The sequence below is a fragment of the Copadichromis virginalis genome, linkage group LG3 (genome assembly GCF_057382275.1).
Source record: "Copadichromis virginalis isolate Kocher_CV1m ecotype Utaka linkage group LG3, C_Virginalis_male_GT1.1, whole genome shotgun sequence".
Lineage (NCBI taxonomy): Eukaryota > Metazoa > Chordata > Actinopteri > Cichliformes > Cichlidae > Copadichromis > Copadichromis virginalis.
Window position 1 is genome coordinate 10353539 of NC_140620.1, and position 24617 is coordinate 10378155.

The 24617-nt window shown below is 43.9% G+C and overlaps 3 protein-coding genes across 4 annotated transcripts in view; 1 reads left to right on the forward strand and 2 right to left on the reverse strand.

Annotated features, from left to right (window-relative positions):
* Positions 1 to 8150, reverse strand: part of LOC146712703 (ephrin type-B receptor 4b-like) — a 35984-nt gene extending 27834 nt beyond the window's left edge. The window contains exon 1 of the mRNA XM_085452091.1: positions 7523 to 8150. Within this exon, the coding sequence (XP_085308217.1) occupies positions 7523 to 7631 (109 nt within the window). The 5' untranslated portion in view covers positions 7632 to 8150. The remainder of the gene's footprint in view (positions 1 to 7522) is intronic.
* A 4051-nt stretch (positions 8151 to 12201) lies between these two features.
* psmb6 (proteasome 20S subunit beta 6) lies at positions 12202 to 19513 on the reverse strand. Its single transcript, XM_085452219.1, has 7 exons — positions 19348 to 19513; positions 18762 to 18829; positions 14091 to 14156; positions 12941 to 13006; positions 12730 to 12859; positions 12469 to 12613; positions 12202 to 12389 (listed from the first exon to the last, which is right to left on the reverse strand). Exons 1-7 carry the CDS (start codon positions 19444 to 19446, stop codon positions 12262 to 12264), a joined length of 702 nt encoding a protein of 233 aa, XP_085308345.1. The 5' UTR covers positions 19447 to 19513; the 3' UTR covers positions 12202 to 12261.
* Positions 18788 to 21418, forward strand: trappc1 (trafficking protein particle complex subunit 1). 2 transcript variants are annotated; one of them, XM_085452244.1, is made up of 5 exons: positions 18788 to 18854; positions 20083 to 20181; positions 20266 to 20336; positions 20424 to 20562; positions 21137 to 21418. In XM_085452244.1, the coding sequence occupies exons 2-5, from the start codon at positions 20083 to 20085 to the stop codon at positions 21263 to 21265; spliced, it is 438 nt and encodes a 145-aa protein (XP_085308370.1). In that variant the 5' UTR covers positions 18788 to 18854; the 3' UTR covers positions 21266 to 21418. The 2 variants fall into 2 exon arrangements, with proteins under 2 accessions (XP_085308370.1, XP_085308369.1); XM_085452243.1 differs by lacking the exon at positions 18788 to 18854 and adding an exon at positions 19625 to 19703.
* The last annotated feature ends 3199 nt before the right edge of the window (positions 21419 to 24617 follow it).

Genomic DNA, 24617 nt, shown 5'->3' on the forward strand with positions numbered 1-24617 from the left:
CCAATACCTGACTGCACTAATGAGGCCGATTTCCACTGCAGGAAACAGGTTATTTCAAGTCAGAGTGCACCTTTGTGACTGTTCCAACCACAGGAACTGCCCCCGCAGGACCTCTTCCAGGGATGTTTTTGCGGAGAAAGAAAAATAGGGCCTACTCCATTATCTCTTTTCCATCGACGTGATGCCAGTGCAGAGCCAGTTCTGCCTCTGTGCCTTTTGACAACCAGCCCACATTTCAACAGGTTTGAAGGCTGAACTTTACAAAGGGAAACCGGGGGTAATTTACACGAGGAAAAACGAAATTCATGGAGGCCGCAGCATCTGTGGGCTCCTTCTACCAATCACTGGTGAATGTCTTTTTTGGCAAAATGTGGGAGATATTTTCAGTCGTAGAAAGTGGTTTAGTTTTTGTTTGGTTAATTTGAAATGCATGAAACTGGCTCTAGATTAGGCACTCACAATGAAAAGAGGAGTAAGGTGCATTCAAAAGGTATTTCACATTAAATATTTAAGACTTTAAAAAGACTGCACATGTGTTTTCTCTGCATTACAATAATACAGTTTTACCCGCAACAAAGTTATTTATTTAATGTGACATGTTTGCCAGACAAAACATAACTTAAACAAGTAAATCAATCAGTGATTGGATGTTATGCATTTAAACAATTTGGGTTTATCAGGCTAGTTATTATAATTAAAAAAATAACCATCCTAGAGCCTTCACATTAAGTTTATTATATTGTTTATCGAAAATGACTCGATTGAAATGGATGGAAAGCTTTTGTGCAATTAAAAACCTCATCTGACATATCTGAATGTAGGCACTTCCAAACATCGCTGAAACACTACTGGGTGGGCTCCGTTACCCACTTAACTCAGAACAAACACAATTTCTTAACCCGATGAAGGAAGATGGAGAACAGCAAACACTGTGAGAATTCACCATAAAAGCAACAAACACAAAAGCAGCCGCCAGCTCTTGGTCAGCTGCGCCTACACTCATAGAACCGTGGTTACGTAACTTTGACGCTCGTTAAACTTAGTGAAAGCAGTCGGGTGAAGGTTCCCAAAACTTTCCACTGTTCATCGTATAGGCTCCAAAAAGATGAAAGAACAGGAAAATTTAGAAACGTCATTAAAATCCTCTTTTCTGGATGAGGTTTGAAGTTAGAAAATGTAATGATTCAAACTTTAGTGTTCTGAATCAGTTTTAATGATGGAGGCGGTGAGCTGAAAAATGGAAACAGGAAGGTTCGATGGGATGATTACAGAGCTGTTCAGCTATCGACTGTTTTGACATTACATTATAGCTTTAGGCTTTCCACCCTGGGGGGTGGAGCCCTCTGGGAGGACATAAAGCCATTGTGGGGGTTGGTGTAGGGGTGTAACATGAAATCAAAGGCTTTGATGGCGTTTGAGAGAATTACCCTTGGTTATGGACATTTTTCACTGAACCTAATCATTCGGTGACTAAATGTGAGGTGAAGGAACTTTTTTAGCTTCAGAAACAGGTATGTCAGAAAAAGCTTGAGATCATAGCATCAGCGTGCGTCACTCTCAGTTAAGGTAGTTTGACTTCCTGCTGCTCTGGACGCTTTCCCAGAATCCTAAAATTGTCCTCTAAGCAAATCTTCCCTCTGCTCCAACATGAAAGATTTTAATCTGCTTCTACAGTTATGAAAAGCTTGTTTTGACTATGAAACAGAGACACAGCTTTGAGAACAGGTAACACCACTGTTTTACTATTATTACTACTTTTTAATGAATGTGTTCTTTTAACCAGCGGAGTTCCCCAGGGCTCTGTTGTTGGTCCTCAGCCATTCTGGTTTAACCTCTTTCACTGTAATATAAACCATCCACAAATCATGTAAAATTATAGTCTTGCTAAATAACAGAGCTGAAAGCGTTAAATATCTGCCTGTCACAGCACGCCGGACAGGGTGAGGTTACAAACAAAACTTCATCTGATGAAGATTTCTTAAATCCTGACGGTTTTCCACGAAGTATTCCATATAGAGAAAAACTAAGGGTTTTTTTCTACACTTTTTAAAAATGTTTTTTAATGTCCACTGATGGGTGTTGGGGCGCATGTCACAAAGGTTAAAGGGGAACTTCATATTTGTATCAGTATTATGCTTTAATAATAATATTAATTCAAATGTAATAATTTTACAATATTATGTATACATTATATCGGTTATGGTAACAGCAAATACTAATGTGAACGCTTTATTGGTGTCTGATTCTTATGAATGTTGGGACTCAGATGGGTGTTCACTGTTAGTGTGTTTACAATCCTAAACTAGGGCTGCTCGATTATGGCAAAAATGATAATCACGATTATTTTCACTGAAATTGAGATCTCGATTATTTGACGATATTTATTTAACCCTTTAAGACCTACCATAGAACCAAGTCCGCCAGAGCTTATATTATTTTTTTACATGTTGTAGTGCCATTTTTGGGAGCATTTCAATTTGCTATGCAACTGTTATAGCCCATATTTTAATAATATGTATGCATTAAGTCCATAGTAACTACATTAATTGCAAAAAAGTGCAATAAACTACAAAAAAAATTGAAAATCGTTTTTGTTTTTTTACATATATTTCTACTTGGAGAAATTTAAGAGGTTTATCCCTCAAAACTTTAAATACAAAAAAGTTGCAAAAAATAGTTTACAACAGGAAATTTATTTTGAGTGTCTTCATAGTTTTATTTTGGAGATACAGCAATTTTTATATACACTGCAGGAAAAAACGAAAAAACAATCCTATGATGCAAATTTGCAAAGAAAACAGCATGTGCATCAAAATAAACTATTTCCAGCAGTGCAATTCGAGTTCTAAGCATCTCAGAAACTATTCAGAAAAGTCAAACATGACCAGTATAGGCTTTTAAGGCCTACAAGTAAAAAACTACATTTTCCGCGAAAATGACGTCACTTCCGGTTTCGGGCAGGAAATGGCGGATATGTGATAGTTCGCGCTGACGTCTGTTTCACTGTAGGAAGTGTTATGAACAGCTGATCGGATCGGCAAAGCGTGTTTCTGGAATATTATGTTTTTGTTCCTGCAAGCGCTTTTTATGCAATTTTTGCAAAGCTTTATGTGGAAGGAAACCATGACCGAGGACAAGCTGATGGCATAAGATGTAAGTACAACTCCTCCGGTTTCATATGCAAAAAAAAATATTGCGCTAGCTTACACGGTTCAGGTTCTACAGGGATTTAAAAATAGTTACACAAAACGGAGCGTGCTGCTCTGACCGGCTTTAAAGGGTTAACAATAACAATGTATTGAATAATGACTTTAAAAAAATAATATAAAATAGTGTGCAACACCACTGAAGTTTTTTTTTTAACCTCTCTTTTCAACCAACAGCAGTCACTCTCCTCTCCAAATAACTTCTGCTTAGCTTTCCGAGCTTCCCTCGGGTCCTCTTAATCAGCGGTCTCCAACCTTTTTTGCGCCACGGACCGGTTTATGCCCGACAATATTTTCACGGACCGGCCTTTAAGGTGTCGCGGATAAATGCAACAAAATAAAACCGGTACCAAAAAAAGATGATTTATTCATAACACACGTGAAAAGACCGAGGAAAACCGAGTTAACAATCAAAACGATAACAAAATAACGCTGAAAACCGATAAAACCCCTGAAAACCAGACATTTCACACCTGAGCCTCAACTCTCGCGGCCCGGTACCAAACAACTCATGGACCGGTACCGGTCCAAGGCCCGGGGGTTGGGGACCGCCGCTCTTAATTGTTGTGACGCGTGTTCGAAATGCAGAGAGGTGCGCTGGATTTGCCACACGGAGCAGCGCAAGAGTAAAGCACGAGGGAGGGGCTAATAATCGGCTCAGTCATTTTTAGTGATCGTTGAAAGCCCCAATCGTAATTGTGATTAAAATTCGATTAATTGAGCAGCCCTATCCTAAACCCTCCTCTACCTGGTCAGGTTATTTTTAACACTGAAAAATGCAAACACTTTTAACTTTGAGAGAACAAAATTCCTATTTTTGTGCTTTTAAATGCATTATTATTATTACTTTCTTTAAAAACGTCACGTGCTTCTCTTTCTGGACATACCATTTGTGCACTCATTTAAATGTTACAGCTGATATTGTTAGAAAGGTCAAACCTAACATGTGGCTGGCATTTTATTTTGAAAATCCTGGCGACACTCTCACAGGTCTCATATGCCCGTCTTTATTGTGAGTGTGAGGGCTAAACCTCCAAAGGGCCAATCAACAGATTAACAAACCGGCACTTAACATGTAAATCCTCAGTCAGAAATTAAATCCAGCGCCTTTAAAGGGATTTATGGACGGAAGAAAGGCGCCGAGAGGGAGAGGTGGAGGCAGGAGAAAGAGGTGGAGAGGGGGAGGTTTGGTGTGTGCGCGGGGTTAAAATAAGAACAACAGAACAAAGACAAGAGAGAAAAGACAGGGAGCAGATGGAGCACAATATGTGGACACACCCACAGTAAAAAAAAGCTTCTGCGGCACCAGAGTCCAGAGGAAAGATGTCTAATTTAACCACTTTAGCTAATTTCACTGCTTTTATGTGAGAAACTCCTGATTTCATGTGACCCTCTATGCTGAGAGGTGGAGCGCGAGAAGCTGGCACAGAGAGCGAAGCTTAACCGGGTGAAGCAAAGCTGGATGATCCTTCAAAGGGTTAAACAGTAAAGTCCCAGAGAGGCTTCAAACAGCCTTCAGAGTCTGAACACACACACACACACACACACACACACACACACACACACTATTGTTTTCTAACTGGTAATTTTCTGGTTTGGCAGGAAACAATGATCCTGCTTCCAGCACACACACAAACACACTCAGCTGCTGATTAACCTGCCGTTAAAGAGCGAGTGTGTGTGAATCTGTTATTTATTTATCCTCAAGTCTTCCTGAGTGTCTGTTTGTGTAAACTTCAGTCGACTGCACACACGCTCACGAGGCTGCTGAGGTTTAATACGGTCGTGAGTTCCTCCAATGTCCACTCGAGACTAAAGCGCCGACTCCATCCTCGGACTAAAACGTCCATGTTTACAGCACAAATGAATACAATCAGTCTGAGACAAAAACACTGTGAAACAGAAGTGTAGTGGTTTATTGAGGCAGAGATGCAGAATAATGACAGAGGCAGGAGGTGTTAGAGAAACATGAGGACGTGTGTATAAGAACCTCAGAAGCCGTCACTCAAAGCATTTTAGGCCTAGTTCAGAGTTTCTGTGGAGACAGGTGTTGTTTTACAGGTGGTGGAGTTCCACAGGGCTTCATTATCGGTCCTCTACTTTTTATTCACATGTAATTATGCTCGTTTCTAACAGCACAACTGTGAAGGAGGATGAATGCCTTAATAACTCAGCTGTTTAAACTGTAACAAGGCTTAAAGTTTGCATTATTAGGGTTGTAGCTAAGTTTTTGCTGTTGGAGCCTTTTTGAGCATTTTTAATGGCACTACCTGACCAATGACATGGCTGCCAGAAGTCTCGGCTCCGGTTTTAATGAGTGAAATGTTACCGAGCAGGTATCTGTAGATCAATAACCCTGCAGTTAAACCATTTATCAGCTATCAAACAGTTTGTTGTTTCAGCTCTCAGACCCTCGGCCCCTGCGTCTCTACTTCCTGTCCTCTTCCTGTTGGGGAGGGGGGTCACGTGACAGTCAGCTGCTCCTTTGTGTTGACAAACGGCATGATAGATAAGGTATTGGTAACCAGTCACATGCTGATCTGAAGCAGCTGCAGCACTGTTGGTTTCCTGCCTGCTGGTTTTAAACTGGCTCCCCTCAGCGGGTATCAGCACGCATGTTTAACAGTTTTAAAGCTGGTTTAGGTTTTTTGGGGCGTCAACAGGCGCTCTGGAAACAGCAGCTTCTCTGATCACATGACCGCTTTATCAGGAAAACTAAACCGTGTCACATTTAGCCTGGCTGGTCCTAATAAACCCGCGAGCTTCTGCTCTCTGAGCTAACACAGCCTGAAAGTGCTAACGCTGATTTGTTATCTCCAGATGGCCCTGAAGCTAAAAACTGAATTTAAACACGGTGGAGTCGCGTGATGACAGAAGGATGATTGTTTTTACTGCTGCTCAGACACAGCACTGAACGTGTAAGAGGATTCCTGATCAATAACCAATAAATCCTCGAATCAGCTGCAGTAAAAAGCTCCAGAGCTCTGTCTGAGCTGGGCTGGGCTGATCTGTGGCCACATCAGCCCAGGTGGGAGCTCAGCTCAGCCTGGGCTCCTCTCACGTTAGAGCTCAACAACAAAAACCAGAGAAACGCTGGAGCCGACTGAGCGCGCTCAGACAGCGTCCTGCTCGGTCACAGCCGATGATAGGCTCACGGTAAACTGTGAGTGTGCGCTCTCAGAGACTGATTTTTTCTGTTTATTTCTCAGTGAACAGGATGCTTCCTCGTTTCTTATCGTTTTATTCTCACGTGTTTATTTATTTCCCCCCGTGTTTGCTGTCCTGATGTCTGATTGGCTCTTTTAGATTTTATCAAGATAAAACACGTTAACAAAATGTTTGACACTTTTATAAAAGCACAAAAGTTTTCAGTTTAAGTTTTACTGTAACGCACAAAATATAAAAGGTTGGATTTTTGAGTGAATCTGATTTCTAATCTGATCAGCACAAACATTTCTACACACTTTATCTTCTAAACAGCAACTTTAAGTCACAGTTGAGATTTTTCTCATGTTTTACGTTTGTGTTGTGTTAAAACTAAAACAGTGAGAACACAAACACGTTCAGCTGTTTCCACCTAAAGCCTCAAACTGTCTGCTGTTCTGTTTTCCTCGACCTTGACCTTTGACCTGCCGTGTGTCCCGCTCACAGCCACAGCTAACATGTCATTACTGTGGAGGCTCCTTAGAATGAGTGAAGAAGTAAACCGCAGAGCCACAACAACACAACAACAGCCCTCATCAGACCCTCAGAGCCACACGGCTCCACGCCGTCGCCCTGCAGAGGCTCACAGAGGCGGGGAGGCTGACCCGCAGCCTCGGTATGAGCAACGGACCCAAGCAGTTAGTCAGCTACTCATGAACATGCAGGTAAAGGTGTGCACAGCTCACTACCTGCACCTGCTTACAGGCACAAGCTCTCCTCACTGTGCAGTGTCAGAGAATCCTATTTATCATGAACCACAGGGTCAAACCCTGAACACAGACCTGCTGATGGGACAGACGGAGCGAAGAAACCCGAGTTTACTGCAGTAAAGACGGATTTCACTGCCGCTCAGACTCTGCTGCAGTAAAAGCACGTCAGTCGTACATTTGTGTACTTTTGTGTGAATATTTGTCAAACTTCTCTGAGCTGAATGTAAAAACGTATTAACCACAGAAGAAGAAGAAAGGGGTCCGGTTTCCCCTCCGAGGTGTGTGACTGAACCTCTCTCTGAGGATCGATGGGTCTGTAACATTACGTCATCGTTTCTGGGCCGATGCAGTCTGATCGATCAGCAGCTGTGGTCGATAATGAGTGTATTGATCAGTACTCACCTTCCTCCGCCCTGCAGGAGCCCAGCAGCACCGCCAGCAGCGGGAGGAGCAGCAGCCCGCGGCAGGAGGAGGCCCGGCCGTGGGCCACGGGGCCCCGCTGAGCCCCCATTACTCCGTCCCGGTCGCACCTATCGATCACCGATCACTGACGTCAGCTGGGCTCGGTCTCCGCCGGCCGCGCGCGCCTCATTGGAGCCGAAAAGTTCGAGAAAAAGAAAAAAGTCCTCAAAGTGTCCAAGATGGAGGCCGGAGGGAGTCACGGCACCCGACTCCTTCAGCCGCTCCGAGCTCTCAGCCTGCTCTCTGCTCCCACCCGGCTCCCCCTCATTCCTCCATCCCCTCCTCCTCTCTCCTCCAGCGTAGAGCAGCGGGGCGCGGCTGCCTGCGAGGCCGTCTGAGGAGCAGCGAGAGGCGGCTTGGAGAGCGCACAGGGGTCGGTGGGACAGCTGGAGGTGGGGGTCCCGAACCACAGACACACTCACACACGCCAAGCCGCAGTTACAGTCACACGGACACCGCGGACACACACGCTCGGAGCTCACACCAGCGCTCCCAGTGCTTCCAGTCTGCGGCTCCAGCTCACACGCGCACAAAAAGTTGAGAACAAAAGCTGCTCCAACTTTCTGCCTCCACCTCTGGATGAGACCACGCCCACACACCCGCAGCCGCAGTGTGAGTGGCTGAAGGAGCCTGCCATTCCAAAGGGGGCGGGGCTCAGCGAAGACAGTCTGTGAAGGAATGTGGAGAGAACGTGTCTGCGCATGTCTGTTTTTGAAGCCTGGAGACCAAATCGACCAAAAACTTCAAATTCCTTAAAAAAGCAGGGACGGATCTATACGCGCGGCAATGTGCCCGATCTGTGGCGCTTAGCGCGAAGTGTGTAGTTAGTGTGTTGTGTTGTGTAGTTTGTTGTGTAGTCACTGTATTGTTTCGTGTGACAATGAGAGTAATAATGAATGTCACAAAGCAGTGTAAACTGTCTCCAGGTCGAAATCCAGACTGTTGTCAAGGTTTATCCCCGTGGTGTTCTCCTGTGTCCTGTTTTTACCGGCACACATAATTTGTGGGCATCTTATCGCGACACCTGATTGTTTTGGTTTAGTTTTAGTAGTATTTTAAATGGTTGTACAACAAACGGAAGATGCATTGGCTGCATGTTTAGATAAATAGCTGTTTATAAGCTTATTTTTTACCAAAATGTGTGCAGAAAATAATTTACTAAACATGTGGTTTTTACAAAACATATAACTGATAGTAGGATTTTATGTTTTTGTGTGATTTCACATCAGTTGTGTTACTACAGAATGTCAATAAAAAAAACAACTGAAAATTCAGACACGTGAGTTTGAGCCGGAAAGAATGATCCCAAGCAAGGCAGCGGAGAAAGGATAAAATACAAATGGAAAATCAAAGCGAGTCAAAATGGCCAATTATATTCTGGACCTCAGAGGGTTCATCCAACAAATCCTGACAAATTTGGCTTCAGATTTTGTTCATGACATCTTTTGTTTTCAAACAAAAAAAGGTGAAACTTAAGTGAGACTTGTGTTTGTAATGAACCGCCCCATGGCTACATGTTTATTTATTATACAGGCGACACAGTAAATACAATGAAAACTCACATGTTTAATTTAACTGAGATGTTCATTCATGTGAGCTGAGAAAATAGACTGTATTTATATCAAACGTGTAAACCTACTGCACTTGAATCATTTTAAACACATGTACCTGCACATGTGTGTTTTTTAAAAGCTTTCATTTTGCCACCCTAAGAAAATTTCTCTAGTTCAGCTCCTGAAAAATTAAAAAAATTAAATAAAATATGAACAAAATGATCAAACCAGCTTTAATAAAAGTCTAAACAAATCATATTTTCTGTGTTTTAATCTGTCTGTTGTCTTTCTAATCAGGGCTGAATCATCAGTTATAAAAAAAGCTGATGAACACACATGATACTGACACATATCTGCATCACTGTGCTCCGCTTTATTACTTTATTACACATTTATTATACATTTATTACACTTTGTCTTATTTATTCCTGATGGTTCTAATCAGTGGTCAGTACTCTTGACAGTGGGAAAAAGTCACATTTCAGCTTGACGAGAAGTCCTGTGTGTGTGTGTGTCTGTGTGTGTGTGTGTGTGTGTCTGTGCGTGTGTGTGTCTGTGTGTGTGTGTGTGTCTGTGTGTGTGTGTGTGTGTGTGAGTGTGAGTGTGTGTGCATGTGTGAGTGTGCGTGAGAGAGAGAGAGAGACTGTGCTGATGTTGTTTCTGGTTCGTTTTCTCCACATTAAAGATAAAACAGCAGAAACTGAAGCAGGGTTCCTCTCTCTCTCTGGGTGTTTGTTATGTAAATGTCTCTCGTCCTGTCTGACAAACTGAATCCACACCTGAGGAGGAGGACACTCCTCAGCAGCCATGCTTTCACTCTCAGGCAGTTTCTGACCTCCTGCAGAAACAGTCACACCTGCAGTGACTCCCCAAGCATGGAGGGAAGGAGCTGCACTGCCTCCACAGCATTCTTCAGCTGAGGAGACACTGGAGCCTCCTTTAGGGAAGGACAGGAGATAAATCTATCCCATAATCCTCAGCGGCACGGCCTCGGATTGTTCATGAAAACGAACATCAGCACGACTGTTGAAGAGTTTCCAGCAGTTTGTTGTGAGGAGGAGGTGAAGTGTTTTCTGGATGTTTGGAGTTAAACTGGTCAGACTGGTGAGGATCCAGGTTTCCGTTTTAACTGTCACGTTAAAGGGGGCGGGGTTACAGTCAGGCTGAAGTTTCTCACCTGCAGCTCCATGAAGACAGGTGAGAGCGGGCGAGAGACATTCAGTCCCGACAGAGAGAGAGAGATGAAAGGAGGAGAGCTCCTCTTTCTCCCAGTCTGAGGACAAAAGACAGAGTCAGGTGTCCTCCTCCTCCTGCTGCTGCTCTTTGTTTCTGCTCTTTGTCGGCAGAGGTGTGAACGGCCCGGAGAACAAAGCAAGGAGAGGAAGAGGAGGAGGAGGAGGAAGGATGGAGAGGAGAGGAGGCCTGTGGGAAACTGTCACCTGACTGACGAGCGGACACGTCTGACAGACAGGTGAGAGTCCCCCCCCCCAGTGATGTCACAACAGCGGAGGAAGACACTACGATTCAAAATGCAGAAATAAAAATGATCTTCAATTAAATTAAATTGAAAAGGTGAAAAACAAAATAAAATGAATTTAAAATGACAAAAAAATATAGCAAGAGAGTCGAAATTAAAAAGAATTCCTAAAATAAAAAAAAGTCAGATAAATCGGAAAAATCAAGAATTTAAAAGTTTAAAACCTAAAACTTAATATTGTCAGAAGTGAAAAGAAATAAAATCAGAACTGCAGAAAAAAATGAAACAGAGAAAATTTTAAAATAGCTAAAAACGATTGAAACAAATAAGATAAATAAAAATAAGGGATTAGTAAATAACAACGAAAAGACAGAAAAACTATTATGAAAAAGACCAAATATTATTTATATTTTATTTTTAATTAGTGAAAAAAATATTAAAAAGGTTAAAAAATATAAAAATCATAAAAAGTTTTTTATTTAAAAAAAGAAATGAAACTATTAAACTGCACACAAATTAAAAACAAAATTTAAATAGAGGTAATATATGTACTTATAAAAAAACAAAATGGGAAACACAAAACGCAGAAATAAAGTAAAAATAAAGAATAAATAAATACTAACTAAGAAAAGGGATTTTTTTTTAATTAAAAGAACAAAAACAAAAAAAAGAAAATGATTTTAAAAAAATCATAAAAAATAGGAAACATTTAAAATATTATAAGATTAAAACCCATCTGGAAATAAAAACAAATAAAGTAAAAAGAAAAGATCTAATAAAACTTTTGCTAAGCAGAAACTGTAACGACCTCAACACCGGCGTGAGCAGCACGAGTCCGTCAGAGCCTGAGATGGTCTGAGCACGTGCAGAGGGATGGGGGGGTGGAGGATGAAGGTGGAGCTGCAAGCAGGGGAAACACAGGAAGAGCTCAGATTCATGGGTGAAGGAGGGTCGCTGTGACGGAGAACATCCACTTTCTTATTCCTTAATAAAGAGTCCAGGTGAAAAAGTGGACTTCACGCCTCCCCTCTCTCACTCAGTAACAGTGAGTGTCGGTCGTCCCATGTGACCTGGCAGTGGAAACGTCCCTCCAGCCTTTGGTCTCCTCTCGCAGCAGATCAGCCACAGACGACACTTCAAAGTAACAACACTGACAGTGGCCTGTCGCTTCATCACGGAAAACGTTTAAGTCAGAAAAGGCCAACTCAGCTGTCGAGCACTTTAAGACAGTGGGTAGCTGCACTTCCTGTTGCACAGCTTGAAGCGTTTCTAAGCGCCTCCATGAAAGGCGACTTTTTAAACTCCTTTATTTCTGTAGACAGACGGACAGACGCCGGTCTGCGCGGACACATGAGATAAAACCTTCAAAGCAGCGCTCAGAGAGGAGACTCGGGCTGTGCCACACCCCCTGAGGATCTGACCTTTGACCTCAAACTTAAACCCAGAATCGCCCTGACTGTAAGCACTCAGCTCACTGCTGAGTCTGTGTCTCCCTCTGCTGGACACTCGGGGAACTGCACCCACAAAGTGACCCATGGTATTGGTGTGATTGATCTGTGGTTATTTTAGCATCAATGAGACAACGACAGTGAGGAGACAAAATGAAAACTTTATTAACATAACAGACACGTGAGTGGAACGGAGCACGCTCAGTGTGTGGAGAACTTGGGCAGCTGGTTTCCCAGGATGACGCGTCGCTCCACCCCCTCCTCCGAGATGCTGGCCAGCCTGACCACGCCCCCGCTGGAGCCGTCCCGCTCCATGGCCAGAGACAGAGCTGAGGAGAGACAGTGAGTCAGCGAGACGGTTGTGGAGTGCAGCTCCCAGCATGCCTTGCAGCAGCGGCGGTGCGTTACCTGCGGCGGTGATCTCCATGCACTGCTCTTTGTTCATCCCGGGTTTGTAGTTGGCGTCCATGAAGCCGTAGATGTAGGTGCTGCCGCTGCCGCCCACCGACACCGGCTGCCTCACCAACATCCCACCAATCGGGACGCTGTACACCTGAGACAGGTAACACACAGACGATGCTTTACAGTCTGCAGGGTGGAAACAGCACCATCTGCCGGCCACACAAAGGACTACACCAGCACATGTGTCCAGGCGGTGTGCGGTCTCACCTGCCCGCCCTTCCTCTTGTCCCAGCCTGCCACCAGGATCCCAGCTGTCAGCTCCTCCCTGTAACGGTAGCAGCTCGCTCTGAACAGATTGGCTGCCGTCTCCACCAATGGGGGCTCGTCCAACTCGATGCTGTGGGCGGGGCCAAAGACACAGGTGAGTATTGGCCTCACCTGAGCTGACAGGAAGGCTGTGCAAAGCTGTGTGTGTTACCTGTGGAAGCCCAGCTGGTAGGCGACGACCTCAGCGATGGCCTGAGTATCAGCAGCTGATCCAGACCTGCAGCCAGAACACAAACATGACGTCTGCTGAGGAGCCGCTCATCAGGAGGGCAAGAGTTTCTCAGACAAGTTCTCAAGGTGCTACAGAAACATCAGGCATCTCAAAGGTTCAGCAGACCCCCTTCTTCAAATCCGACAAAGTGGTGTCAAATGTTTGTGCCGCTATCATTTTAAAAACATTTTAGAAAGAACATTTCTACAGAAAGTTGGTGCGTATCAGTCGGAGCCCAATTAAAGGCCATTTAGGTTCTGCTGAACGTGCACTCCTGTTCATTTTATACAACTTGCTGGCCCACGTGCTAATGTCAGTTAATATTAGCATTTCAGCTAACTTTGATGTAAAAGCTACAGTTCACTTACTATTAGCTTAATGTTAGTTAACCTGTTAACATGCTAGTGATAACCCACATGCTACCATTAGCAATAATTAGCCTTTACCCTGCTGGTACCACACTAGATGGAGTAACGTAATATATATATATATATATATATATATAAAAATAAACACTTACCTTTTCACCCACACAAGACAATGCAACAGATAGAAAGACCTTCACTAAGGGCCTGCAGGGAAACCTACAATATTTTGGAAATTTCCATCACATTGAGCAAAGACAGACAAACTATCTGTTTTTGTAAGCCGTTTGATGCTCCAACCTGAGGCCTGCTGGACCTGACTGGTCAACAGAAACGGCAATTCGGGCTCGACTGATACGCACCAACTGGCAGGCCCCTTTAAATTTCTTCAGAAAAGTTCTTGTTAATATTATTTAAGATGATAGTGGCACAGAAATTTAATAAGAAGCCCAGAGATCCTAAACTTGGTCCCAGGCTTTAGATCCCTTCATGTCTCTGTGGTTTTCAGGGTTGCTAAAGCGGTTACTTTGTGTTCCTGCAAGGCTACAGAGTCCCTAAAATGTCCTGACTGCAGACTGTGGGTTTCTGTGAGGACTGCTGATTCTAACCTAGTTTATTTTGAAAGACTGAGCTTCCTGAGATTAAAAACATAGATGTTTTATTCTGAAAGGTTTTCTGTGCTCTGATTAGGGTTCCTGTGATGGAGCCCAGTGAGCAGGACTGACCTGCAGCAGTAGATCTTGTCGTGGATGCGAGTCAGTTTGTCTGTGACTCTGTTGGCGATGTACGCTCTGAAACAAACACACACAGACAGGTGAGGTTAACACTGGAATTCCCAGCTTCTACCGTTCTACCTTTAAAAGCCGGAGAGCAGTCAAGTCAAGAAGGCTTCTACCTGAGACCCCCGCGGAGTCATCATTTTGCGTTTCTACCTTTAAAAGCCGGAGAGCAGTCAAATGCTGGAAGTGGAAGCTAAATTGGCTAGTCATTCATATGTATATTGGGTCGTTACCTAGGAATTCTGGAGGGAGGGGATTGGGGGAGAAATCAACACACATGAGTCTAGGTCCTTTGTTGCTGACATTTATTGATAAAAACAGTAGTTTCATTTCATGTTATTTCCTTTTTCATTTCAAGCAAGGAAGTGGATGTAGTTAGTAAGTAAGATATTTCAGACATTATTCTGACACAGAGGAGGAGATACTGGAATTATAATTAGTATCTATGCATGCATTTGTGATTTTGTTTGACCTTCCCATTGCTCACAATTTGAATTTGTTCACACTGCAGATGAGTGTCTCAGTCCCCAAACAAGCTCTCTTTTTCGGTGGAGAAGCAGTCTCCTCATCCGCAGTGAGTGTGGAGAAATCAACACACATGAGTCTAGGTCCTTTGTTGCTGACATTTATTGATAAAAACAGTAGTTTCATTTCATGTTATTTCCTTTTTCATTTCAAGCAAGGAAGTGGATGTAGTTAGTAAGTAAGATATTTCAGACATTATTCTGACACAGAGGAGGAGATACTGGAATTATAATTAGTATCTATGCATGCATTTGTGATTTTGTTTGACCTTCCCATTGCTTACAGTACAAAAAACCAACCATTTGTACACATATGTACTAATAATAATAAAAAGTGAGTGCAACACTGCAACCCATCACCCCGTCGTTCAGTGGTCGTTGATCAGTGGTCCATTGTGGCACCATTCAGAGCACTGGTACAATAGTACCAGCAAGATATGGGAAGACATTGCAAATGTACTTGGATTTTAGGTTGCAAGCCACCCAAAACTTGATCCCAAACTTGTCAGGTTTACTTGCAATATACTGCAGGAAACCCGTCACCCCGTCGTTCTGTGGTCCATTGTGGCACCACTGATCAACGACCACTGAACGACGGGGTGACGGGTTGCATTGTTATGTGGTCACACCCCCGTCGTTGATCAGTGGTCCATTGTGGCACCATTCAGAGCACTGGTACAATAGTACCAGCAAGATATGGGAAGACATTGCAAATGTACTTGGATTTTAGGTTGCAAGCCACCCAAAACTTGATCCCAAACTTGTCAGGTTTACTTGCAATATACTGCAGGAAACCCGTCACCCCGTCGTTCTGTGGTCCATTGTGGCACCACTGATCAACGACCACTGAACGACGGGGGTGTGACCCCGCTGATCAGTGTGACCTGACCCCACTGATCAATTGTGATCAAGGGTATATATATGATACAATCTCACTGCACTTAGCCTAACCCTTCATTGCCCTGAAGAATCCTGTGGTGTACGGACCTCCTCTCCAAGGAAAGAAAATGCAGAGAAGACTCACCACCCAGCAGGCGTTGGAAATGATCCTGGCGGAAGTCGACCCTTGTGACTCGGATGGAGAAGACCTAGAAGTTCAGCCGGATTCGGACTCAGAGCTGTCTGATCAGTCTTCCGGTTAGTTTCATTTCATGTTATTTCCTTTTTCATTTCAAGCAAGGAAGTGGATGTAGTTAGTAAGTAAGATATTTCAGACATTATTCTGACACAGAGGAGGAGATACTGGAATTATAATTAGTATCTATGCATGCATTTGTGATTTTGTTTGACCTTCCCATTGCTCACAATTTGAATTTGTTCACACTGCAGATGAGGAGACTGCTTCTCCACCGAAAAAGAGAGCTTGTTTGGGGACTGAGACAGCGAAAGATGGCACAGTGTGGCGTGAAGAACATGTGGGGACCCGTCTCCCTTTCACCCCTATAGAACCGTACGCTGCAGATGGAGAGCCAACGGCTAAGGCCAGGAGAAGTATCTTGAGTCGCCTTCAGAGCTTCCTGTGTTTCATCACTCTTGACATGCTTCGTAGCATTCAAGAATGGACTATTCAACATGCACAGCAAACGGAGCATGTTTGTTGGTTCATGGACCTCCCTGAACTAATGGCATTTATTGCTATTGTCATCTTGCGGGGGGTTTACAGGGTTCCATCTGTAAATGACTGCTGGTCAGCAAACCTGGGAAACCCACAGATAATTGGAACTATGGCACGAAACCGCTTCCAAGACATCATGCAACACCTACGCTTTGATGACAAGTCCACCCGCTGTGATCGAGCAAAGACTGATAAGTTCGCAGCAATTTCCAGTGTGTGGGGATCATTTGTCACCAACTGCATCACGTGCTACAACCCTGGTCTACATATCACCATCAATGAACAGCTTTTCCCATCAAAAACTCGGTGCAGTTTCCTGCAGTATATTGCCAGTAAACCGGACAAGTTTGGGATCAAGTTTTGGGTGGCTTGCGACCTAAAATCCAAGTACATTTGCAATGTCTTCCCATATCTTGGCAAGGACCCCAATCGTCCCACTGGGGAGAGACTTTCCGAAAATGTAGTTATGAGGCTGATGGAACCATTCCTGGACAAGGGCAGAAATGTTACCACTGACAATTTTTTCACATCGCTTTCACTTGCGCAAAAACTTCTTAGACGGAAAACCACCATCCTCGGCACAGTCAACAAGATTCGCAGGGAAATTCCTCAATCCACTAGACAGACAGATCGCAATGAATTCACCACTCAGGTATGTTGCAGGTCTTTTGTGGTTCTATGTTTATGTGTTTCATTGTGTGTAAAAGGGCTATGGAATTAACAATTTATCTTATTTCTTAGGTGTTTTCAACCTCTGCTGCCACGCTGACGGCGTATGCGGCCAAACGGAAGAAGACAGTATATATTCTTAGCAGCATGCACAGCGTGGTTCAGACCGAAAACACTACCAAAAGGAAGCCAAACACTGTCACCCTTTACAACAAGACAAAGTGTGGCGTGGATGTGATGGACCAGATGGTTCGGGAGTACACTGTCCGCAAAGGAACACGGCGCTGGCCAGTTGCCGTGTTTTATAACATGATTGACATGGCAGCACTGAATGCACATGTGCTGTATCAAGAATGCACCGGGACGAAGGAAAGACGGGTGGACTTCCTGGTAGCCCTTGCAACCGAATTGGCTCACTCTCATGTAGCTGCGAAGAAGGAAAGAAAAGAACAGTTGCTTCGGACACAACCCTCCACACCGAGCCCTGGAAAAAGGGCCACGTGTCAGGTCAAACACAGATGCAAAAAAAATCAGGCCACTGTGCGATGTGTTCACTGCTACAGGTACACATGTGGTAAATGCAGGCGACAGATACCGTGGCAGTGCCAGGATTGTGAGTGATTGCTGAAAATGTTGTAATGTACTCACTCAATTTTTGTTATTATTTGTAAACATGTGTACAAACGGTTGGTTTTTTTTCTATTTTCATCAATAAATGTCAGCAACAAAGGACCTACATGTGTGTTGAGTTCTCCCTAAGATGGCATACTGAAACACTCCAAGTGTTTGCAAGTAAACCTGACAAGTTTGGGATCAAGTTTTGGGTGGCTTGCAACCTAAAATCCAAGTACATTTGCAATGTCTTCCCATATCTTGCTGGTACTATTGTACCAGTGCTCTGAATGGTGCCACAATGGACCACTGATCAACGACCACTGAACGACGGGGTGACGGGTTGCAGTGTTGCACTCACTTTTTATTATTATTAGTACATATGTGTACAAATGGTTGGTTTTTTTGTACTGTAAGCAATGGGAAGGTCAAACAAAATCACAAATGCATGCATAGATACTAATTATAATTCCAGTATCTCCTCCTCTGTGTCAGAATAATGTCTGAAATATCTTACTTACTAACTACATCCACTTCCTTGCTTGAAATGAAAAAGGAAATAACATGAAATGAAACTACTGTTTTTATCAATAAATGTCAGCAACAAAGGACCTAGACTCATGTGTGTTGATTTCTCCACACTCACTGCGGATGAGGAGACTGCTTCTCCACCGAAAAAGAGAGCTTGTTTGGGGACTGAGACACTCATCTGCAGTGTGAACAAATTCAAATTGTGAGCAATGGGAAGGTCAAACAAAATCACAAATGCATGCATAGATACTAATTATAATTCCAGTATCTCCTCCTCTGTGTCAGAATAATGTCTGAAATATCTTACTTACTAACTACATCCACTTCCTTGCTTGAAATGAAAAAGGAAATAACATGAAATGAAACTACTGTTTTTATCAATAAATGTCAGCAACAAAGGACCTAGACTCATGTGTGTTGATTTCTCCCCCAATCCCCTCCCTCCAGAATTCCTAGGTAACGACCCAATATACATATGAATGACTAGCCAATTTAGCTTCCACTTCCAGCATTTGACTGCTCTCCGGCTTTTAAAGGTAGAAACGCAAAATGATGACTCCGCGGGGGTCTAAGGTACTACCCCGAAATGACTGCTCTCCGGGGGTGTAAGTGTTAAAGGAGTGTTTCCTGCACTCATCATCACGTGTTCAGTGTTTGTTTTCTCACCCTGTAGTGGTGCGAGAGTCGGCCCCGATCACCACTCCTCCGTCATACTCCACGGCCATGATGGTGGTCTGACACACGACAACAAACAAACAGGTAAACGGGCTGATAAACACCCTGCACTCATTATCGGACAGCATCTCTCCTGTTTAAACTCTCAGCTTCATCACCCTCCGTGTTCCTCCTCCTCAGACTGTTAAATGACTCCTTTGTCGGGTGAGCTCATTATCGGACAAGCCATTTAAGCCACATTGAAAACGCTCAAGTGAGAAAAACAAAGAAATGTTAAAGTCTGTCCCATAATGCAACCATAGCGTTAGCCAGCTCTCCACGCGTCCCTGTAGTTATTTAAATATCTTTCATCAACCACCCGATACACGTGTGTCTCCGCGGACTCTACCCCCCAGTTTAGCCCGGTCCGGTCCCGCTGTGCTCCGAATCTCCTCACAAACACAGCTACCGTTAGCCGCTGTTAGCTGCTGCAGAACTGCTGTCTCATTCAGCCGCTACCTGCCGTTTAAAGACGCTCCACCGGGACCGAACCGGGCCTGGTTCGGTCCGACCCAACACCACAGCTACACGTACTTACCCCGGTGCTGACTTCCTGGCGGGTCCAGTCCGGGACCAGGTCACTTTTGGACGAAATTTGCTGGCCGAAGTACGGCATCATTACCGGTGCTGCCGCCATCTTCTCTATGAATAACTGGACTCAGTAGAGGCTGTCCGCGCATAAAGCCTAACATTATTTTATTTACGCTATTAGCGGAATATCCATGTTACAAACCAACTCGCATATGATTAAATTACAAGTTAGATTTAATAACTCAACCTTCTTTCAATTCAGAGAGTCTAACTTAGCTGTATAAATTTCCTCGAAACAGTTTTATTCGGGCACTTAAGTGAACAGCTCTGCAGTTGGGGTCCTGCGAGAAACAGGAAGATAAGGTAAACACTGAGCTGGATTAGAAAAACGTCGACTAAACCTGATTATAACGACTATTAAAACATTTAACGTGTTTTTCTCCGTTAAATGGAGTAATTAAACATATTAGAGAAAGCTGGTGTGTTTCAATGAGGTTAACCGATCATTTAGTGGCTGTTGTGTTACGTCTGAGCATCGCGGAGGACCAGACTACAATAAAAAATGTGCAATTTTATCCCTGGTATTTAAAACTTTGCAGTAAAAAGAATACCCACGGGACAGAAAGTAATGTTAACACTTTTTATGTTGTGGAGGAGTTCGTCTTTGATTCGGCATACCCCGAGCCACTGAGTGATCATCGGTGGATGTCTGTTAATTGATTTGTGATCGGCTGTGTTGCAGATGACGGTTCATAACTTGTACATATTTGACCGCAATGGAAACTGTTTGTATTACAACGAGTGGAACCGCAAGAAGCAGGCGGGCATCTCCAAGGAGGAGGTGAGCCTCAAAACCAATCAGCAATCAATAAATCAGACACGGAGAGTGTGTGTGAAGGAAAGGTGTGTTTATGTGTGTCTGCAGGAGTTCAAGCTGATGTACGGGATGCTCTTCTCCATCCGCTCCTTCGTCAGCAAGATGTCTCCTCTGGACATGTATCCTTCACATCACCTGTCAATATGTCCTCCTGATAGTCTGTCTGTCCACCTGTCCTCCTGTCTGTGGTCCTTATCTGTGCTCAGGAAGGAGGGGTTCCTGTCCTTTCAGACCAGTAAGTATCGTCTTCATTACTACGAGACACCGAGCGGCCTGAAGTTCGTCTTGAACACCGACCTGTCAGTGACCAACGCCAGGGACACACTGCAGCACATCTACAGCAATGTGAGACACACACACCTATGAGTGGGTTCATCTATAGAACCAGCAGGCTGAACTGCAGCTTTTCGTTGAATTATGTGAAATTTAATCTGCTTTCTCAAAGAATCTTTTAAGAGTTGAAGTTGGAAAATGAGAGAGAACAACACGTTGAATCATGGTTATAATATAAACAGAAATCTGCTCGTTCTATAACGGCCATCAGGATTCGGTCCATGAGAGACCAGAGATTATCACACCGAGGCTGAACTAAAATGTTTTTTTTACCCAGAATTCATTCACCTGAAGGGTTGAGCTGACAGATTTCATTCGTCACATATTAACGTTTAATTCTTTAGTTCAGATCTTTGTGTGTTACAAACTTTACTCTTCAAATGTTGACGTGTGTTTTTTTTAATCTTGTCAGTTTGGTTTTGTTCTGAATCCAAAGGGACGGGCTATAATATTAATAATAATCATCTGTGAGCTGCTGTTTTCTGTCTGTGCTAAACAGGAAGTGTTGCAGGCTTTATTGTGAAAGAGACTTACACTGTGTGTGTGTGTGTGTGTGTGTGTGTGTGTGTGTGTGTGTGTTTGTCAGCTGTACGTGGAGCTAATCGTGAAGAACCCGGTTTGTACATCCACGCAGACCTTGGAGAGCGAGCTGTTCAGCAGCCGACTGGACGCCTTCATCAGAGCGCTGCCGTACTACAGCCCACGAGCCGCCTGAGCGTCACACACACACACACACACACGTTCACAGTGAGAGTTTAATGTATTTATTTTGTTCTTTCATGTCCTTGGCAGGAAGTTTTGTCTTTTGAATCAAACGTATATGAAGCCACTCTGACCTTTGACCTTTAATAAAAGCAGCTCTGTGGAACTTCCTGGAAACTGTCGTTACTCTCTGCTGATGCTCACACCCGGAGTTTATGATGATGTCTCTGCAGTGATCCCTGTGTGCACAGTGCTGATGGTTTAAACTGTGCTGACTGGGTGGTACCACTGGGGGGCGCTGCTGCTGGCTGTGAGCTCACGAAGTGCAGCACAGCAGATAAATTGAGCCTTTGTGAACTCTGCAGAAGTACACTGCCTGAGGGAATTACCCAGAATGCATAGCGCAGACTTGCCCTCTGACCCTCGTTATTGCGTGTAGCGTTATGTCTGTCATGTCACGTGACTCATAGCCTGTGTGAGGGATGTGAGTCTGTGAACATCCTGCTGATAAACCCAGAGTTTGATCCTGTAACAGCTGAAGAAATCAGTGTGAATGATGGTGGAAGCGCTCGTGTGATCGACCCTCAGAAACCAGCTCTGATTGAACACACACAGTTAACATGTGAGTGATGTAACTGGCCTGAGGTCTGCTGACTGATTACCAGCTGGATTCAGTCTGAGCTGACCCCGCCCCCTCCACATGCTGTCCTTCAGCTGTAGGAAGCAGCTCCGATACCGGAGTCTCCATCAACACCTGAACACTTCGCCTGACCTGCTGAACACACGACTGTGGACAAAGAAGACCTGATCAGTCAATCAATCAGAAACAACCTGCTGAACCGCCTCACTCATCAGACGAACACACAGCTTCTATCAGATGCTTTTGATCATTTTTCAAGTGCATTGTGGGTAATACAAGCAGAGGCAAAAATTAGGCGGAGCCGCAGATGAAGTGATGACATCATCATGATTGGAGTGTGTGTGTGTCCACAGTGTAATCTCTAATCCCACTGAAAAACATACTGCCAACAAACAGCTGGAAACACACACGTTGGTCTTTGCATACATGTGAGGACCATCTTGCAAACAGTCACGAGTACAGACAGACAGACAGTTGCAGACAGATGTGTGGACTAGGAAACATGTTTATGTAGCACTTTTGTATCCATCATAATGTCCTTACATGTAGAAATGTCCTCACTACAGTGACTAAACCCTGTCCTCAAGAAGAAATCTTTCAAGTCCCCACTTCACAGGGATTTCTGCCTTTAAGTGGGGACTTAAAAATGTCCTCATAAACAAAAGTCCCTGGTGTATTCAGATACAATGGTCCGTGTTTCTCCAACATCTGTACGGTTCTTAAACACTGATCTTTGTGCTCACAGAGAAATCTGTGCTTTTGTTTCTTTACAGGAAAGTGTCCAAGAATCTAAAAATGTCCTCAACTTATAAAGATTTCCTCTCCTTGTCCTCACTTTGTAAAAATAAACTAAGATTTAAAACACTTTACTTATTCTCAAACTCGGTGGATTCCTGTGCGAGGCAGGAATACAATCTGATACAATCTGGATGTTAAATCTAAAATCAAGCAGGTGTTGTGAGCTGGTAAAGATTTCCTGTGTGTGTGTCAGAGCAGCTACAAACTGCAGAGGCTGGTCAGGATCCATGATTTATCCACACCCATGCAGCACAGCCGCAGTCCTTTGGATGACCTCTGTGTCAGCAGATCGAGGTCAAACAGGTCTGTGTTGTAACTGAGACACCGAGTGTCAGTGGGATCACCTGTGTAAACAAAATATAAATACAGGACTTAAACTGTGCTGATTAAACACAGGATTCAGGTGTGACTGAGTAATATGGACACATGCAGTTCAGTATTAAAGCCACAGAAACATTTATTTACCCTAAAATGTCTGAGTTTACAACACTTTAAATAACGTGTGCAGTTACTGTGACTCAGGTTAACATCCCTGCCCCTGAAAATGGTACGGTCCTTTGCCAGGATCGTAATGTGGAAAAAAGACACTGTTAAACGTGCAAAACTTGACCTCACGAAACAAAAAGTATCAGTGTTACCGTCACAGGAATCACAACGAGCAAGAAAAATCAGTGTGAGCAGGTGAAACAATTTCCCTTCACTCGTCTGAGATATAACAATCTGTATATAAAAATAATAAAGAGATAATTTCCATCATGTCCTGCGGCTGGCCTCCTCATACGACCTCAACCAGCTCCTCTCGATGTGGAGGAGAGGAGGGGACATATTAAGGCAGCCGTAAAACCCCACCCTGTGGTCATGGGGGTTTCCCTCAGGTGTCAGTGAACACAGGGCTATTATAACTTCTGTGTGTGTGCCGTCTCTGCCAGATGTTTGCATCTCAGGGTTTAAAATGAAATCTGTGGACAGCAGGTGGAGGCTGCTGCCGCTCGGACAGATGATGTGATGGATTACACACAGATGAAGATAAAAGCACAACAGATGTTTACAGATGTTTCCTCCACCGTGTGTGTACTGTTGTATCAGACACACATCACTCGAGCTGCTGCTGTGAAGGAAGCCTCGGCTTTATGAACGTTTAGAGGACGCAGGAACACAAATAGGTTAATCCACTGCTGCGTGGTGCATTCAGGGCCTTCCCTGAACCAGGACAGGTTGTCTATCTCACTCTACCACTGTCCTCTCTCTATTTAAAAAGACTTAAGTGTGTGTGTGAGTGTGTGTGTGTGAGATTAGAGCTAGATATATGAGGTTGATGGGCAGGACGCCATGTTTAACATCTGTACTCAGACTTTTGGTTTTTTGAATCAGACAGACATGATATCTGCTCTCTGATTGGTGGGATCAGGCCAACGGGATTAATATGAGAGCAGCAGCAGGGACACAGACAGACAGATGAAGGTGGACGGACGCTGCGGGTGACAGGAACCAGACAAACAGGTACGACATGCACATGCTGTAAAACTAGCTTTTTATCATTAAAGGTGAAGTTTGTGTGTAGAGCACAAATCAGGATTAAACTGACTGTTAAAAGTAGACGAGGATCAACAAAACTGTTTGACAAAGCAGAAAGTGTATCTAGCTGTAAGGGTCAGGTCAGCTACAGTTTGAGGCAGACATGAGTATAAAAATAAGTTCTGTAAGCAGGTATATGCACTACAGCTAATGTGGAGTCTATTACAGATTGATATAATTCCAGCATCTGAAGTGACGCTGTAATCCTGAGGCAGCTGCTGCTGGCATCATCTACACAGCTCTGATAAATGATTGTGTGTTTGCTGATGAAGGAGAAACATGTAGAAATGAAACTGTAGAGGACCAAGAATGGAGCCCTGTGGGACTCCAGACCCTAAACTGAATACAAGAA